At 36.4% G+C, this 19,862-nt stretch overlaps 1 protein-coding gene across 1 annotated transcript in view; it reads right to left on the reverse strand.

Moving 5' to 3' along the window:
• Positions 1-19,862, reverse strand: part of LOC127955535 (coronin-7) — a 107,938-nt gene that overhangs the window by 67,501 nt on the left and 20,575 nt on the right. Inside the window, exons 8-9 of the mRNA XM_052553467.1 lie at positions 1,206-1,289; positions 978-1,060 (exon numbers count right to left, since the gene is read on the reverse strand). Coding sequence (XP_052409427.1) covers positions 978-1,060; positions 1,206-1,289 — 167 coding nt within the window. The remainder of the gene's footprint in view (positions 1-977; positions 1,061-1,205; positions 1,290-19,862) is intronic.

Here is a 19,862-nt window from a genome sequence, read left to right on the forward strand (position 1 = left end):
AGCGTACAGCCACGCTCCTCAAATAAACTCCACAACGCTGAAAGACTTGAACCAGCTCTTTCAAAGACCACATTCACATGCACAAGCATATTCCTAAGTCACCACTAAACTGTGCTCCATTATATTACAGTATGTGAACTACATAATCAGATTTTCAGTTCAGCATAAAGTTGTCAATCAGATTTTTTATTGATTTTGAAAGAAGTCTGGTATGCTCATTTGAGGATGCATTTGTTTGATTAAAAACACAGTAAAAACTTAATAATAATAATGTCAAAATAGTTTTACAATGTAAAATAACCATTTTCTATATGAATATACTGTAAAAATGTAATTTATTCTTGTGATTCAAAGCTGATTTTCAGTCTTCAGAGTCACGTGATCCTTCAGAAATCAGTCTAATATGCTAATTTGCTGCTCATAAATATTCCTGATAACGAACAATGTTGAAAACAGATGTGCTGCTTTATATTTTTGTGGAAACCGTGAAATATGCATATTTTTCAGGATACTTTGATGAACAGAAAGTTCAAAAGAACAGCATTTATTTGAAATAAAAAAATATTTTGCAACTTTGTGAATGTCTTTACAGTGACTTTTGATCAACTTAATGCATCCCTGCTGAAGAAAAGTATTGATTTCTTAAATTTAAAAAAAAAAAAAATCCCACTAAATATTCAATATTAAACTAATGAATATCAGTCAATATGCATACGGCAGTAAGCATCCGAAAAAGTACATGCATTTTTCCGTTTTAAAGGATATGAGAAAAATGCATTGATAATTATTATTTTTTATTATTTTTTTCAGAATAAAAGATTTAATGAACTATATACATGTAAATGTGGTCATTGATGCTCAAGGTTTTTCTTCCGTCGAGCACATGCATTTACACACATGCAGACTGCAACAAATTTCGCTACACAAACCACAGACAATCAGTCAAATCCCATCACACTTTGCTGTGTTTGACTTACGCATTGGAGGTGGCCAAAGACACCGAGCTGAGAGACGAACTCAACTTCCTGCTGTCCCAGAGTCTCACTTCCTGCTGCCTCATCTGCAAACACAGACACACTTACACTTTACATTCCATTACTAACACATTATCAATGAGTGATAAGTGCACATTACACTACATTAAACATAATCATGCTTTAATCCTTTAACTGTACGTTTAAGTATACAGAAACCGTCTGAGTTACCTGGTTAAAGCCAGTAGTGAGCAAGTTGTCATCTTTGACCCAAAGGACCCGAGAGTCTCTATTACCCTGATGACCCTGGACACACTGTAGAGACACAGAGAGACACTCATGAAGTCCTGACTCATTGATAAAATAAGTCACATGCTTCCAGACAAAATCGAAAAGTGCCACTTGCTAAGCATCAAATACAAGTAAAGAATGACTTTGGTGAATAATCCTCTGCTAGTTGGCTGCTAACCTTATTAGCCAAACTACCTTTTAAACTGCTTTGAAATGAAGAGACAGAACAGAGATTGAGAGAGATGTAGGGGTTGTGTTGAAAGCAGATGTCTGGCGGCGGTCTGTCTTGAACCATGTTGACATCTAAAAGAGCCTCTTCTTCCTGTCCTTTAAAGTTGAGCGTGTGATAGCAGGCACATCAGGGCCTGTCTGTGATGGGAACGACAGATGGCTAAATCACTCGGACATCATAACCCTGCTTCTGAAAGCTGGGAAGAAAAGATGCCTGTCTGTGTTCGATACAGAGATTTCTGAAGACACTGTGAACTTCTGCACAACTATGACATTTACTCTGAAAGGTCAAAGGTCAAACTCTGCTGAAGGGACCAGCTTGAATATTCAGTCTGGTTTGTGCCAGTCTAGATGGTGGATCAACAGTCGTGAGTTGCAAAAATCATTTACGCGTTTATCGAACTCAAAACTTCAAGATGGAAATGCAAATGAATTGAATGGAAATGTAAATAAATAATTCAATGCTTAAAAAAAATATATGGGAAATAAATATAAAATACATATTATAAAATCAAATAAAATTATTTATTCAAAATGCATTTAAAAAAATGGACTTTAAATATACAGAAATACAGACGAAAAAATAGAGTTCGATAGAATGCCTGAAATTCAGAATTCTAAAAGAAAGTTCCTAAAGTCATTTAAAAAGAAATAAGTAAAAAAAAAAAGTGATACGAAATTCAGAATAAATAGTTGTAAAGATAAAAGAAAAAAAAAAAATCAAGGAAAAATCTGAAAAGTTTGAAAAATTTCAGCATTAAAAAAATGGCTTTAGCGAGTAAATCAGGAGTTAAACTGAAAAAAACTAACTATGAAACATTTTCCATTCAGACATTGCTAGTAATTTTCACAAAGAACAACAATGAAAGGGCAAGTAACAATAAAAAAACTTATAAAAAGACTTTTTTTAAAAAGTATAATTCTATTAATTCATAGTCTATAACAACATAATTTCAATATAAACATGATTTTTCCATAAAATAGCATACATTTTATGGAAAAATCATGTTTATATTGAAATTATGTTGTTATAGACTATGAATTAATAGAATTAATTTTGAAAATTGTGTAAAATATCTGTCAAAAATATTGATTGCTGGAACTTTTGTCTTCATTCATGCCACAAATGAACTTTGGACACGTATGCATTAGCTTCTTTAGGAAAGTGACTTTTGTTCATTCCAGGTACATACTGTATTAATTATTATTATTATGAGCACCATGCATTCTGCAGCAGAGCTTTACAGCAACAAGCCTTTTATCAAGTCATGATCGATAGAAGAAAAATATCCACCTTCAACTGTAAACCTCCATCTTCCACGCTTACATATAAAGGTTCTTTACTGACACTGACGCTTCTATGAGGAACCTTTAACATCCGTGGAATCTTTTCATTCCTCAAAAGATTCTTGCAGTGGAAAAAGTTTCTTTACATTCTTCACAGTAAGAAAAGAAAAAGGTTCTTTTAAGAACTGATTACTGAAAGGATCTTTCAGGAACCAAAAACTGTGAAAACCCACTTTTGGTACCTTTATTATATTCTTTTTTTGACCTAATGTTTTTCATTCAACATATGATCTTTTTCCTGATTGAACACTACACTTTAACAACAGTTTTTTTCCCCTCAATTAAACATCTTAAAACACACTTTACCACACACAAAAAAAGTGTGAAGTGTTGAAGAGGAAGGAGGTAATGTGAGTTTGGGTGTGGAGGAGAACATCTGAGTCTGGATCGAGCAGCTACTGATTTCATCCAAAAGGAATCTTATCTCCACATTAGTTCAGGAGGAGTCAAACCACACACATTCACACCAATACGAATCATTTCCTCTAGCTTCGGTCATCCCGACCTGAACTGCCAACAGTGACTCTGGAAATAACAACTGGACTAAAGACTCAGGAATGTTATACTTTAAGAGACAAGATCCATTAGTCTGCATGGCCCACAGGTTCTTCATTAGCATCTAAGATTCCATAAAGAACCTTTTAAATGCACAGAAGGTTCTAAAAAAGTGGAAATGGTTCTTTTTAAGAACTGTTCTCTTAAAGTTCTATCTTTGATTGTGTTCGTCTGAAAAAAGAAAGTCATCTGGTTTGAGAGTGAGTAAACCACTTGCTTATTTTCATTTTTGGGTGAACTGTCCCTTTAATTGTCAATAGTGGCTATCTTCAGAAGATCTTGTGTCCTAGATTAGTTTTCAGACAGACTCAGGTGTGGTTCCTTCAGCACCCGAGTTCACGCCAAACAAACGATCGAAGCGCTGACGTCAAACGGAGCAAAAGCTTTCGTGTAAAACGCCCTGAGTCTCTCGTCCTCGTGGCATATCTGGATGAGGTCTGGAGTTCAGGCATCTATCAAGCGTGCACACGCCCAGCACATAAAACCACTCACACGGACGGCTCTCGATATATGTCCCTCAGGGGGGACGTAGCTCTCGGGACATATTGTGCTCCATCAGACCTCATCTGGAAGGTATGGAGGTCTTTGGTCCACATCCAGGAAGAAATATGGTAGCTGGATGAGGACCAAACATCTTCAGCCTCGGGGAAGAGGACGTGCAGGAGATGAATCACAGAACATGGTTCAGATCTTTTTACTCAATATGTTATATCTTGTATATATAAACATTTTTCATATATCATTGAATTTAATTGAATATTTAATTATAGATGCTTGTTTCTCTTGCCGTCATCTAACGCTCACTTAAAGTTAATATTCAATAACACTGTTAAATGTAACCTTCAGCAAATCTCATGATAATTATTTTTAATGTTATGGCTTATAACTTATAATTAATAATATGCTAAGATGAATAACCTTGGCAGATATTAACTTGTACTTACTAAATGTTATAACAGTATTGTGTGTAAAAATGATGAAATAATAAAAATAAAACACTTTAACAAATTTTTTTATAAATGCTACAAGTGAATTAAGGCATCACATAATTATAATGTACAGTGTGATGTAAAAATGTATAATTATTTTGTGATTTGCAAAAAAAAAAGTGATATTTGTGGAGTAAAATACATAAATAAATAACAAAACAAAATAAATAAAAAATACACAAAATAAATAATTACAAAATATTAAAACTATATACATATATACATATGATATATATATTTTTTATTTTATATCATGTTGTGATGTCTAAGTTCTTTCAAGTTCTTTATTTTAATGTCTGCAATTTTTCAGGTAAAATTTAAAACCAGTGCATCCCTGTTGAGAATTTGAGTCTGAAGCCCAAAGAACGACAAATCAAAGGTAGAAGAAAGTGAGAAGGAACGAGAGATGAAGACGGCAGACGTGCCAGGAGTCCCTGGTCTGTCGTTTGAGTGTGTTGTCTGCAGATGAGAACACACACATTCATCAGTCTGTGTGAACTCTCAACCTTTCTCTCTCTCCGTTCCCTTTCCTTTCCCCTTTTGTCCTTTTCGTCTTCCCTCCGTGAACCGGCCTTGGCCAGGCACCGAACGACCTGTTCAATGTGTGCGCATGGCTTTGAACAAACGCTGGCAAGACTCGTCCTGAGAGAGACTGCAGCGTTCAGGAAGAGATGAAACTCAGAGTCTGACTGGAAGATGATATTGATCTGATTCACACTTCACAGTTTCACAGCCATCACCGTCCTGCCAAACAAAACCACACACCACTAAAATCCCTGCGCTTAGAAATGAAAACACACTGAGGTGCACGATAACATCACATCATTTCCCATGCATTATCAAATTATATGAGTTATATGTTTATCTTTCAGAGATTCATTCAGTGGTGATCAAGTTTCAGTTTTCATCAGTAATGCTGTTCAAACAGCTGGACAAAACGTTTTGTGACTATTACAGCAGCAACATTCAAATTTGACACAACGCTGTTGAAATCTTGATTCGGACTGCTGACAGGATCTCCAATAATACATTGAAAATCAATCTTGTTAAAAGATACAAGTGAATTTAGATTCATTTATGAATTAAGAGATTAATTTTCACTACAGTGTTATTTTTGTACCACTGAAATATTATTATATGTTTATTAATATTAAAAAAAATATGTAAATGTTTTTAATGTTTTCTAGTTTTCTAATTTCTTTAATTTACAAAAACACAAACAGTACATTTATATTCATAATACAATCTATAAAAAAAATGCTTAACATCTTAAGTGGTGTTTTCATTTATCAAGTCATTTTGTTCTAGTGCATTAAAGCAAGATTAGGCTGCTTTGAACTACTTCCTTATGAAGTATTTATGCTTAGAGTCCAAAAAAAAGTCTTTGTTACCACATGCACGTGTTGCTCTTGTGCTATGAAGAGACTAATTGATGCCAGCCTGTTGCAGTAGTCGAAATAAATGCTCATACGAGGTGTAGCGTGTTTTTGTAGCATGTACTGTGTAGTGATGATGTCACAATCTTACTATTTTATCCCAATCTGTGTTCTTCACTTTTAAGGTGCATGCCTACGATGTAAGATGTTTAGCAGATGAGGATGTGTGAGGATGATGTCATTAGTGTTCCTGCAGCTGCGCTCAGGAGGAGAACGAGTCATTTATCATCCAGTTTGGCTAAACAGTGGTTGACGTGAAGAGTGTGAGGCCTGTGCCATGTGTGAGCGTGGTAAACTATTAGCTCCTTCACATGTGCTTTACAGACACGCCATCAATAACGTCACAGGAATCAATCAATCATAATACTGCGTCCGCAGTGACTACTACTGAGACATTCAGTCACATTCCTGTCCAAGCTCAGGAGTTCTCACCAAAGAGACTTGCACAACACTGCACATATTAACCTTTCCATGAAGGTCATCTCATGTTCATCAAAGCTCACTGAAACAAGATCACATAACAGCCCTTCTGAGACCTAAACCTACAAACTGGGACACCCTGCGGTCTCATGGACATTACAAATGTGAGGAAAGGCCAAAAAGGCTGCCAGTTCATTTCAAATGTGTCATTTGGGACGGAGCCAATGTCTTATTGGCAATTTCCAAAGTGAATAAGTAAACTAGTATACAAAGTATACATATCGATGTAGTATAAAACAAATATCAAGTAACAAATTTGAACACTGGCACCAAATTTAGAAAACCATTATGGAGATTTTGAATTTGCTGAAATTTTTTTTTTCTAATAATTAAGGTTTTTTAAATATAGTTAAAAGCAGAAGTCTTCTGCGCTCTCCAAAGCTGTATTTCAGCAGCAAATCATCATATTAGACTGATTTCTGAAGATCATGTGACACTGAAGACTGGAGGAATGATGCTGAAAATACAGCTTTGATCACAGAAGTAAATTACACTTTAAAATATTGTCACATAGAAAACAATTCTTTAAATTGTAATAATATTTCAAAATGTTTTACTGTATTTTTGATCAAAGACAGCCTTGGCAAGACTATTTAAATATTTAAAAATATAAATTAATTAAAGGAATTATAATTACAAACTTTTAACCACATACATGGTAGTAAGGGTGTGCGCTATTAACAAAACTTTGGCTGATTTAAACCGGTCATGGATAAACTAATATGACACTAAAACTGCAGATAGGTGGAGGCAAGCCCGTCTTAAGTGATTCACTGGATTAAAACGATTAAAATGATTAATTCAATTTTTTTTCTCATTGAGAAACAAAGCAAGTGACTGGCTGCATCCGAAATCTCATACTTTACTACAATATAGGAGGCAAAAAACTGTACGAAACAAAAGTAGAATGTCCGAATTTACCGTTCTCATGAAAAAGAAGGCAAAAAGTATGCTGCCTTTGTCCTTTATGAATGGATCACTGAATTGCTGACTCCAATGATTCGTTCAGATAGAGATTCATTCAGAAACAAAACAGTGTTGCAGTGTTGCTCTGAGATGCACAAATGTCCTGCTCCAGCTTGGTTTGGATTTGGAACGGTTTTCGTTGGCGAAACAGAAAAAATAAAAAGATAATACTGTTTCTAAAATGTAACTCATTCAATATTAACTTCTTGTTTGTTTGTACTGTTCTTGTGTAATAAATCACTTTTGCGATTGAGCTCATGTGCGTGCTGGTATTTGAGAAAACAGCACTCTTTTGATTGATCCACTGGTGAGGGTTTGCCTTCCCTTTGCACAGTTATGTACATGACTTTTTTTAATGCACATGAAAGAATTTACTCGCCAAATGTGTTTCCATCTCCTTTTATTCGCAATAACCCTTTTTCGCAGTCTAAAGTCTAAAGTCTAAGTCTAAAACTACTAAATGAGCGTAGAAACTTCTTCCGAATTAAGGGATTTTTATTCTTAATTTGTCGTTTCCGTCACTCGATTCTGATGTGATTCTTCAAAATTTTATCGTTTGACAGCACTTATATATGTACAGTATTGTTCAAAATAATAGCAGTACAATGTGACTAACCAGAATAATCAAGGTTTTTAGTATATTTTTTATTGCTACGTGGCAAACAAGTTACCAGTAGGTTCAGTAGATTGTCAGAAAACAAACAAGACCCAGCATTCATGATATGCACGCTCTTAAGGCTGTGCAATTGGGCAATTAGTTGAAAGGGGTGTGTTCAAAAAAATAGCAGTGTCTACCTTTGACTGTACAAACTCAAAACTATTTTGTACAAACATTTTTTTTTTTCTGGGATTTAGCAATCCTGTGAATCACTAAACTAATATTTAGTTGTATGACCACAGTTTTTTAAAACTGCTTGACATCTGTGTGGCATGGAGTCAACCAACTTGTGGCACCTCTCAGCTGTTATTCCACTCCATGATTCTTTAACAACATTCCACAATTCATTCACATTTCTTGGTTTTGCTTCAGAAGCAGCATTTTTGATATCACCCCACAAGTTCTCAATTGGATTAAGGTCTGGAGATTGGGCTGGCCACTCCATAACATTAATTTTGTTGGTTTGGAACCAAGACTTTGCCCGTTTACTAGTGTGTTTTGGGTCATTGTCTTGTTGAAACAACCATTTCAAGGGCATGTCCTCTTCAGCATAGGGCAACATGACCTCTTCAAGTATTTTAACATATGCAAACTGATCCATGATCCCTGGTATGCGATAAATAGGCCCAACACCATAGTAGGAGAAACATGCCCATATCATGATGCTTGCACCTCCATGCTTCACTGTCTTCACTGTGTACTGTGGCTTGAATTCAGAGTTTGGGGGTCGTCTCACAAACTGCCTGTGGCCCTTGGACCCAAAAAGAACAATTTTACTCTCATCAGTCCACAAAATGTTCCTCCATTTCTCTTTAGGCCAGTTGATGTGTTCTTTGGCAAATTGTAACCTCTTCTGCACATGCCTTTTTTTTAACAGAGGGACTTTGCGGGGGATTCTTGAAAATAGATTAGCTTCACACAGACGTCTTCTAACTGTCACAGTACTTACAGGTAACTCCAGACTGTCTTTGATCATCCTGGAGGTGATCATTGGCTGAGCCTTTGCCATTCTGGTTATTCTTCTATCCATTTTGATGGTTGTCTTCCATTTTCTTCCACGTCTCTCTGGTTTTGCTCTCCATTTTAAGGCATTGGAGATCATTTTAGCTGAACAGCCTATCATTTTTTGCACCTCTTTATAGGTTTTCCCCTCTCTAATCAACTTTTTAATCAAAGTACGCTGTTCTTCTGAACAATGTCTTGAACGACCCATTTTCCTCAGCTTTCAAATGCATGTTCAACAAGTGTTGGCTTCATCCTTAAATAGGGGCCACCTGATTCACACCTGTTTCTTCACAAAATTGATGACCTCAGTGATTGAATGCCACACTGCTATTTTTTTGAACACATCCCTTTCAACTAATTCAACTAATTGCCCAATTGCACAGCCTTAAGAGCGTGCATATCATGAATGCTGGGTCTCATTTGTTTTCTGAGAATCTACTGAACCTACTGGTAACTTGTTTGCCACGTAGCAATAAAAAAATATACGAAAAACCTTGATTATTCTGGTTAGTCACATTGTACTGCTATTATTTTGAACAATACTGTATATAAACCAGAAACCCATACAGAGACATTTGATATAATTCATAACTTGAATTATAAGGAACATACGCGCTAATATCAGCTTGCATATCATAAAAAAATATATATTATTTAAATCATCAAAGACAGTAAATGTTACACACCAGACTAGCTGAGCTGCCTGTTTCTTTAGGACTCACTACTCTGCTGAAACTACTCTGACACATCAAGTAAGTTCCTGAGATTCATCTCCAATAACGCGGCCCTTCAGAAACATGCACACGCCAGCGAAACGACATGAGAGTGCCCTGTTTTCTTTAGCAGAGGAACAAAGTGCAGCGTCCAGGATTCAGCTCATGCTAAACGAGCCCAGATCAAATCAAATCCACGCAGCCGCGCGGCAAAGACCAGCCCTTCGGAGAGCGTTTGAGAAAACACCCAGGAGAACCAGAGATGATAAAAATAACAGTGAGGAACACCTGAGAAAAGCCAGAGCTCAAGTCAGCTCCTGGAAGAAAGGAGATTTATGTCGAGCTCCGCTCCCAACCAAAACAACCCGAAGGCCCGCTGAAGGGCTTTTTTGTGCGGCGAGGTTAAACAGACGGAGAGCGCAGCTGTGTCACTGACAGAGAATGTCGATCCACCCGGAGAGAGGACTATCAGGTGTCCACCGGCACATGTGGGAGCAATTTCAGCTTCTCTTCTTCTCCCGCACTTCATACGCCAGTGGCAGAGAGATCAGCAGACCTCAGAAATGTAGCACACTTCATATTTTCCCCTCTGTGTAACCAGCTCTTCTTCTTCTTTCATTGCTTTAGTTATTGAAGTTATTGAAAAGTGCAATCCTTTATTAAAATGTAATACCTTACTTATCACAAACCATATAATACAATATTTCTGATTTGACAAAGCAGGATATCGACTTATATTCATGTTCTATCTTCACACAGCTAATGAAAAAATAAACAAAACAAAAAATAAATAAATAAATTAAAATACTTACTAAACGTAATATTTAAATATTCATTTTTTTTAATAAACGTTTAATTTTATTTAAATTTTTTGCCAATTAATTTGTCAAATGTGATGTTTGACATTTGTGACGCTGCAACAGATTTTTCCAATAAATGCAATTATTTTGAACCTTTCATTCCTGAAAAAAAAAAAAAAAAAAAATCCATAAAAATATGAAGTAGCACAACTGTTTTCAACACTGATAATAAGAAAAATGTTTCTTATGTACCAAATTAGCTTATTAGACTGATTTCTGAAGGATCATGTGACTCTGAAGACCGGAGTAATGATGCTGAAAATACAGCTGCGCATCACAGAAATCAATTACATTTTAGTTATTAAAAACGTACAAAACTGTGATACTATTTCACAATATTACCGTTTTTACTGTATATTTGATCAAATAAATGCAGCCTTGGTAAGCAGAAGATACTTTTTCTTTAAAAATATAAAATCCCAAACTAAGCATATTTAGTCTTGAGTGACTGCACTGGCAGAACTTTTTTTTTTTTTTTTTTTTTTTTTTTTTAATAAATCAAGTCAAATGTATAGGCAGTATGACAAAATACACACATAAGCAAGATATAAATCCATCTTTAAGGATTTTTCCAGAAAAATAAAACCAAAAGATTAACTCCTTGAGAAGCCCTTTTTTTTGCAGTATATAGACTTCTAATGTTTTGTACGTTTCGGAGCTTGATAGCATCTATCCTCATTCACTTTTATTGCATGGAGATGTTTTGCCTAATGTCTCCTTTTGTGTTCCCCCAGTAAATGTGATTATTGTTGGGACTGTAACATGAGCGTGTGCTCTGACATGGTTAATGAGCCGAGCGGGATCTATTCACCTGATCCACGTCCTGATTAAAGAGCCTCTGTTTCCTCTGGATGGAGCATCTGGTGTGCGTCACCCACAATGCATCTGGGATTGTCCTTCCCTTTCAACCTGCGCCTGATTTGACCATAACCATCAGTCTCGCTTTCCTTCTTCTAATCAGACATCCTGGATGTTTTCTTCTGTGTTTGTTGTTTAATTAGGAAAAGCCTGCTCTCAAGCTCTGTTTGCAGTAATGGCGACCCCTTCCCTCTGTAAATGTTCAGTTGGCGTAACACGGACGGAATGAAGAAAATCAAAGCGAGGGGAACGGACAAAATGCAAACCATCCATTTAATTCCACCATTTCCAGTACAGTACAGTCTACTGCTACTCTTTCAACTGCTGATTAAAACCATCTTCCTGCTGTCCACGGCCATTTTTCCAAACTAAAACTACACTGTCAAGAAAGATGGCACAGACGGAAAACTCAGAAAAAGCCTTTACTGGAGCACCAGAAACTATGGCAAACAGCTGAGAAAGCGTCTACTTGTGCTGTAAACCTGATGATGGCTCAAGGCGCGTGTTTGTGTGCTCGTGATCTCGGTTTAGAAAATGATTCACAAACTCTTTCAGTTCTCTGCAAAGATGCTCCTGAGAATAAACAGACAAAGTGACTTCCAACTGCGTCGTCCTCATTAGTGTATAACAAACATACAGCGAGACCACAACAATTCATGAACAAATGACTCTTATGAGCTGGTTCATTTAATTCATCAGAGTTATCCGTGTGAATCAGACTCACTCACTGCAAGCTTGAAATTTGGTTGTTCATTTGACCAAAAAAAAAAAAAAAAAAAAGTTACCAGAAAATTCTGCTTTTTTTTTTATCTTTTACTTATAATTAGTACTTTCTCCATAGTACTAAATGGATTTAACATGGTTTCGCTTAATGATTCTTTATGATTCCCATCAATCTGACACTGATTATAATATGAATACACCTATAATTAGGATGGAAAGATTCAATGTACACCACAAGAGATGGAAAATATAGATAGGACAGTGGAAAAGAGAAAGCCAAAAGGAAAGACTTTAGGATAAGCATCATCCCAAAGAGATCAACGGCGAGTCCCGGGACGCCAAACCCACCAGACAGATGGAGGAGTCAAACGAGTCCATTTAAACGCTCAATTGGATATACTGGAGCTAAAGATGCAGATTATGAAAATACATTATTTGGCTAATTTATGGCGGCTTGGAAAATGATTACTGCAGAAATTAGAAACTCATATTTTCATACACACTCAATGAGTGCAGATGTGCGTGTATCACTAGCATATATTTTCATAAACTGCATGAGCCAGGAATATTTCAGTGGAGTAACGAATGCGATGGAGAAATGCACTTGGCTGTCATGAGAGCTCATTGTGCTTCAACAGTTTATGAAGCGAACAGCTAAATGCATTTGTTCCCATTCACGTCAATGGAGAGCTGTTTTACATATACAAATTATTAGAAAAAAGATGAGTAATAAGAGTAACCGACCAAGTAAAATAAATCAGTAAGTAAATACAGTACATCTATCCACCCTGCTGCTCTTGGATGACTGTTTTCCCATGAGTTAGCATTTTTATTTATGGCTGTTTCTCCATCTACAGATACTTTTATTATGTTTATTATAAACAACAGATTGTTAAATAAAAGGTCACATACATTAAAACGGTTTTGGAAAACTTTCTACCAGGCCTTCATCATTTATTTCTGCTACTTTTCGAACGCCCTTTATGTTTAGGTTTTATTTATCCACATCTCAGACCCGAGACTTCAGCAATAAAATATGAAAATCATAAAAAATAATGGCATTTGCAAAACTATGGCCTAAACAAAGAAGGAAAACAAACATAAATCTATTCAAAATTGCTTATAATTATTTACAATTTTGTCCAAAATAAAGATATTTCATTGTTGCTGCACATTTGCCAAGGAGACAACGGTGGAGAACTTGGGCTGAAATGTGGGAGAGAAGAAATACATGTATTAATAACTATGAAATTAGCCTTTGGCAAGACAAACGAGATGATCATTTTGTTCCAAAAATGTGAAATTATCATTTCGATCAGAGAGAGTGAAAAACTGGAAAAAACATTGTAAATGAAAAATTAGTAAACAAATTAAACTAGCCTGTACAAAAAAATAAAAAACAATGGTTGTGCAAAACATTTTGACACAGATTGCTAGTAGATTTTACCAATAATTACAAACAAATGAGAAACAGGAAGCCTGTTTCCACCACTGAATAATATATATATATATATATATATATTTTTTTTTTTTTTTTTCACAATTCAAACCTTTTCTAATTTTTGAGTTGAAACAACAGTTATCATTCAAAGTTCAGCTTAGCTGAGAGCCAATAAACTTAAAAAATTATGTCTAAAAAAAAAACATAAGTTGTATTGGGAAAATCTCAAGATAATTTTAGAGTGTGTGGACTATTTTGAAAAGCCATCTTGTGTGGATTACAGGTCTGCGCTCTGTGACTGACACAGGGCTCAATTTTGAACTCTGCTCTTCCTTCAAGACGGATCGGTGTATAACCGCTCACCACACAGACGTCACTGCCTGCCGTCGCAGAGGAAGACAAATATTGGCATCGGGATGAAACTTCCAGATGGAAAAATCAAAAAGAGGGGGAAAATGGAGTGCAGGAGAGATCAAATGATCGCTTTAGAGAAGACAGAAGAGGAAGAATACAAGAAAGAAAAGTTAAGACTATGAGCTGCAGACAGAGAGTGATGGGAATTAAATCAGTAACAGATTCAGACAGAGACCTGACCAGAGCCATGATTTACACATTCTCTTTTCATAACTACCAATCTATCTACACAACTATCTATCTACCTGCTGTACCTACTTACCTTCTGTCTATCTGTCTATCCATCAATCCATCCATCAGTCTGTCCATCAGTCCATTATTGCATCCATCCATCCAGCCTTCCATCCATCCATCCGTCCATCCAGCTTTCCATTTATCCATCTGTCCATCCATCCATCCATCAGTCTATTACACCATCAGTCCATCCATCCATACTTCCACCCATATATCCATATATCCATCCGTCCATTCATCCATCCATCAATCCATCCATCAGTCCGTCCAGCCTTCCATCCATCCATCCATCCAATCCATCCGTCCAGCCTTCCATCCAATCATCCGTCCATTCATCCATCCATCAATCCATCCATCAGTCCGTCCAGCCTTCCATCCATCCATCCAATCCATCCGTCCAGCCTTCCATCCAATCATCCGTCCATCCATCCATCAGTCCATTACACCATCAGTCCATCCATCCATACTTCCACCCATATATCCATATATCCATCCATGCATCAATCCATCAATCCATCCATCAGTCCGTCCATCCGTCCAGCCTTCCATCCATCCATCCATCAGTCTATTAGTCCATCCACCCATCCATCCATCAGTGCATTACACCATCAGTCCATCCATCCATCCATCCATCCATCCATCCATCCATCAGTCCATTAGGCCTTCCATCCATACTTCCACCCATATATCCATATATCCATCCGTCTGTCCATCCATCCATCCATCCATACTTCCACCCATATATCCATATATCCATCCGTCTGTCCATCCATCCATCCATCCATACTTCCACCCATATATCCATATATCCATCCGTCTGTCCATCCATCCATCCGTCCGTCCATTCATCTGTCCATCAGTTCATCATTCTGTCTATCTATCTATCTATCTATCTATCTATCTGGTCATGGGGTCAGACGTGAGATCATCAGGCAGAAGGTTTGCCGTTTATCTAACTGTGAGGGAGGCTAAAAATACAGAGAGAAAGAGGGAGGTTGAACAGACGTTCACTCTCTGAGCTGCTTTCTCACCGGTGTTGACTTACAGCGCTTGGCACTAGACATCCAAACAACTCCTGCGACCTCGCTCACTTCCTGCAGATCTCTATACCTCATCATCCTGCAGCAAGGCTCACCACCAATAACACACACAGCTAACACCTCACAAGTGCTACCCTTAAACGGAACAAGTAACCTGAGGATTTCAGCGCCAGCCTTTTAAAGGTAGTCCTGCTTTTATTTAAAAGCCATGTTTCCGGAACAAGCATCGAATCACGATGGACGGGAGAGCACTTCGCCAAGAGGAGGTCAGGGTGTCCGGGGCAGCGGGGCCTGACGCAAAAGGATGGGGAAAGTAACTCAATCCAGGTCCTGTGATTGCTGGGAAAAACTTCACGGTGCAAAAAGCATTAGTGATGGCGAACGCCAAGTCATTGAAAGTCATATCAAGTCATGAAAAACCACCGGCGGCCACAGCAATAATTTTCATTGAGGTCGCATTGCTCAACGGCATCTGTTAAGGTGATACAAACAGCTAAAAGGTGATAAGGTGATAAAAACAGCTTTAAAAAGGGGAAATTGAAACAACTTTCTCATATAACTCACGCAGCTGCTCGAGGTGGGATGAAAATGATAAAACTGACAAAACAAACTGATAACTGGTCTGGATTTAAACAACACATCTCATAAAGATGCACGTGAAGAGCCAAGAAGAGTTTTCCAACTCAGGACAGGTTACAGAAACAGTAGATTGGAGAATTCCTCATTTAGGGACACTCTACCATAAAAAAATAACTTCTATAAAAAGTCCTAGAATAAAAATAAGATCATGCCGTCAATCGTTCTTTAAGGATGAGACTGACTTAAGGCTTTAACTGTGTGAAACCGAATGGATGAGTGTTAAATAAAACAGCACAGAAGTGGAAGAAAACGACACTAATTCTCCTGAATCCCTCTGAGGAAGAGTTTACCAGACTGCGGTGACATGTGAGGAGAGAAGCTGGCTCTACCGCTGTCTCAGACGGGACGCAGGGACCCGGAGGAAACAGACACCCACCTCTTGTGAAATGTAAAATACAAAAGAGTTCTCAAAGAGAGCGGCGCTTCAGCTTACACTGACAAGGACAGAGTGACAAACTTCAAGTGAGCCTGAATCACTGCACTTCACCTGACTGCCATGTGACACCCCACATTCCTGTTCAACAGCAGAGCGTTTCATCAGCTGCGTGGAAATACGCTGAAGTTCAGCAGTTCTGCGGCGCGTCAGGTGACGAGTGCCTCTAAATGAGCTCGCATGGGCTTGAATTTCATCTGCAGATGGCCTCGCTACCGCCAACGGAAAATCTGTCATATTAGCAGACGCTTTCTTATCCAAGAGGAGAACTGGAAGGGAAGAGAGTCGGAGAAGATTGGTTTCATCTGCCAAGCTCAAACAAACGGCCCACTACCAGTGTTGGAGAAAGTTCATTTTAAAACTAATGCATTCAAATGTTGTGTTACTCCATGAAAAAGTGCATTACCTAGTTACTTTTTATGTAAAGTAATGCATTACTTTAGCGTTACTTTTTGTCACCTAGACTGGGCTTGCATATTGTTAGTTATATTTTTGGCGAGTGTAAAAGCCGTTTCAACACCAAAAGTGAAATAAATAAGTCTCGGCTGAAGGAAGGGCCGCTCCCAGTTTCTCTCAACATGGGGACAGGAGAGATGTGAATAAATGGGAAAACAAAGTAACTTGGGGACTCAGGGCATCATGTTAAGACCCCAGCAGATGATCGACAGTCCTCGGGATGTACTGCTCAAAAACTGCGGCGTGGGATGAGGAGATCGTAACAGTGCTCTGCTGGATTCTCTACCAACACGCCATCTTGGCTCCAGGTGTCGGACACATGTGCGCTGGGATAATTAGCAAGAAGAGGAATGTCTCTGCTAATGAGGCCTCGGCAATGAAAAACACACACGCACATGTGAAGAGTCGATGCCAGCTGGCCCAAAAACACACACCTCACAGACTTCACAGAGCCGAGCTCTCGAGATTCCTTCATTCACGTTGTACCGCTTAAATCCCGTACAGTCAAGACCCCGACGGAATCTGCAGACTTCTCAGAATTTATTTTGGCGGGAAATTCTGTGGAACGCTGCAGAATGGATTGGAATGAAATCGAGATTACAGGAAATACTCATTTTGGCCTACTTGTTGGTAGCTGAAAGCATAATTCAAATTTAAACAAACACAGTGGGTGTGAATAATTGTGTAAATGATGGGTGTGAACGCAGATACTGCCACAGTCTTGCTTTGTCAGGTAACTAACACTCTTACTCTTGGAAGCTAAGGAAAAGTTTAGCGCTGATATATTTTTACTCTGCAGACACTTTGATTGAGGGCTTCAGAGTTTCACTCTCCATCAGGGATCTGTGATATTTTTCAGTTCCTCTGAATGGATGTGCAGTATTTGACGTATCGTAAAATCTAGTGTGAAGGCGCACACCTTATCACTTTGTCTCACAAACATGCAGAAACGGAGAGAGAGAATTGATGCGCCACGTGTAAATTATCTTCTTTGTTGTATTTTCCTGCCAAAATAACGGCGTTCCTTTGGAATTCTTCAGCTTTTAAGGATTGTCAGATTGTCCGGGTAGTGGGTGGAGCTAATGCACAAACGATAATCTCATTGACTGTATTGTATTGATTTCAGCAAATCATTTTGAGCAAACACAGACAAATGGATTAATATTCATGAATCCAGCAGCTCATTAATCCTTAGCGCATTTTATATTGTTCTTGTTAGTAGAATTGGTATTATTAATATAATATCTATCTACATATATATATTTTTTTTTTTACAGAAACACTGAATGACCAAAAAAGTCTTTAATTCAGACTTTTAAATTATATATATATTTTATAAAATATTACAAAATGTAGCATTTATTTTTTTAATAAATCTATATTAAATATTAGGAATAATGAAAATGTAAAATCTTAAAAATATTATATTAATATATTTATATAAAGCAAAACAGATTATATGTAAATTGCTTTAATGTTATAAATATATTATATAAACAGAAAATATAAAATTTTAGAATGTTAAATGTTATAAAAAATATAAATTATAATATAAAATGTTGAATTTAATACATAAATAATATAATAGCTACTGTATATATGAAAAAAAGTGGTCTACCCTCCTGCCTCTTTACATAAATACCTATCTTTCCATTCTGCTGGTTTAACAACATAAAAAAAAGTTAAAAAATAAAAAAACATTTGCAAAGCCGTCCAAAATTCCGTAAGACAGATCTGGTATTTATGGATCACAATGTGTTACATGCGCTTCAGAGAAATTAACTCCTGGAAATAACTGAACACGAATGTGAAGCACGGGTCTGCACCTGACGGCCAACACTAACACACGAAACACAGCGTCCTGAGAGACTCTGAACACACATTACACGAGTGTGAGGTGAGAAACAGGCCAGCTGTGAGCAGATGTGTTCTTCACAGGAAGTACAGCAGGCAGGTGACACTCCAGAACGCATTCAAAGAGATCGGACGAGAAAAACATCTGACTGATCCAGGATCAATATTTACATGGCTGTGCGTAACTATGGCTGAGACTGCCATTCGGTCAGTGGATGGAAAGCACTGGTAAAATCATCATCTGCTTATCATGTATTTGACTGGCAGTTGAGTACGAGGCATTTATCGGTCCGCTTCATCGACATGAACAATGACAGATGTTAAAGAGAAAATCATGAGCTCTGCATCGCTTCTCAGAAATATATCACCAGCAATAGATTCATGCCAGACTACTGTTATACACTCGGATGATGGCCACAGAATCAATACACACACAACACTATATGATACAGGACACAAGAAGAGTACGTGAATGAACGAATGAAAATAGAATGAAAAATACATAATTATTTAAAAATAAATAAATAGGAATAATTAAATAATTATAAAAAAATAGTAAAAATAAATTAATAAATTTAAATAAATTAAAGTAAATGAAAATGTGAATAAATGTAAACCCAAAATAAGTATGAATAAATCTATAATTAAATAAAAAGCTAAAATTACACCCAAATTATTTTATATTTATATTTTAAATAAATAAATAAACAGGTAAAGAATACGGAGTAAATTAATTTAAATGTATAAACAAACAAACAAATAATTAATTAATTAATAAATACAAATGGGTAAATAAATATGAACAATGTAACTAAATAAAAAGTAATAAATAAATAAATAAATAAATAAATGTGAAAACAAATATAATTTGCTTATACTTTTTTTTTTTTTTTAATAAATAAACAGGTAAAGAATACAGAATAAATTAATAAATAAAAATGTACAAACAAACAAATAAATGATTAATGAATAAATACAAATGGGTAAATAAATAAACAAATTAAATAAAAAGTAAAAATAACTAAAATACTTGTGTAAAAACATATACTTATATTTACTATAACTGTACTTATTTTGCTTATATTTTTAAATAAATAAACAGTTAATGCAGAATAAACTAATAAATAAAGAAATGTACAAACAAATATATAATTAATAAATAAATACAAATTGGTAAATAAATATAAACAAAGAAATTACAGAATTAATATAATACTTTAAATGTTCAAGTAAATAAGTAAAATTATTTAATCAATAAAAAATAA

Source organism: Carassius gibelio, chromosome A3 (genome assembly GCF_023724105.1).
Source record: "Carassius gibelio isolate Cgi1373 ecotype wild population from Czech Republic chromosome A3, carGib1.2-hapl.c, whole genome shotgun sequence".
Lineage (NCBI taxonomy): Eukaryota > Metazoa > Chordata > Actinopteri > Cypriniformes > Cyprinidae > Carassius > Carassius gibelio.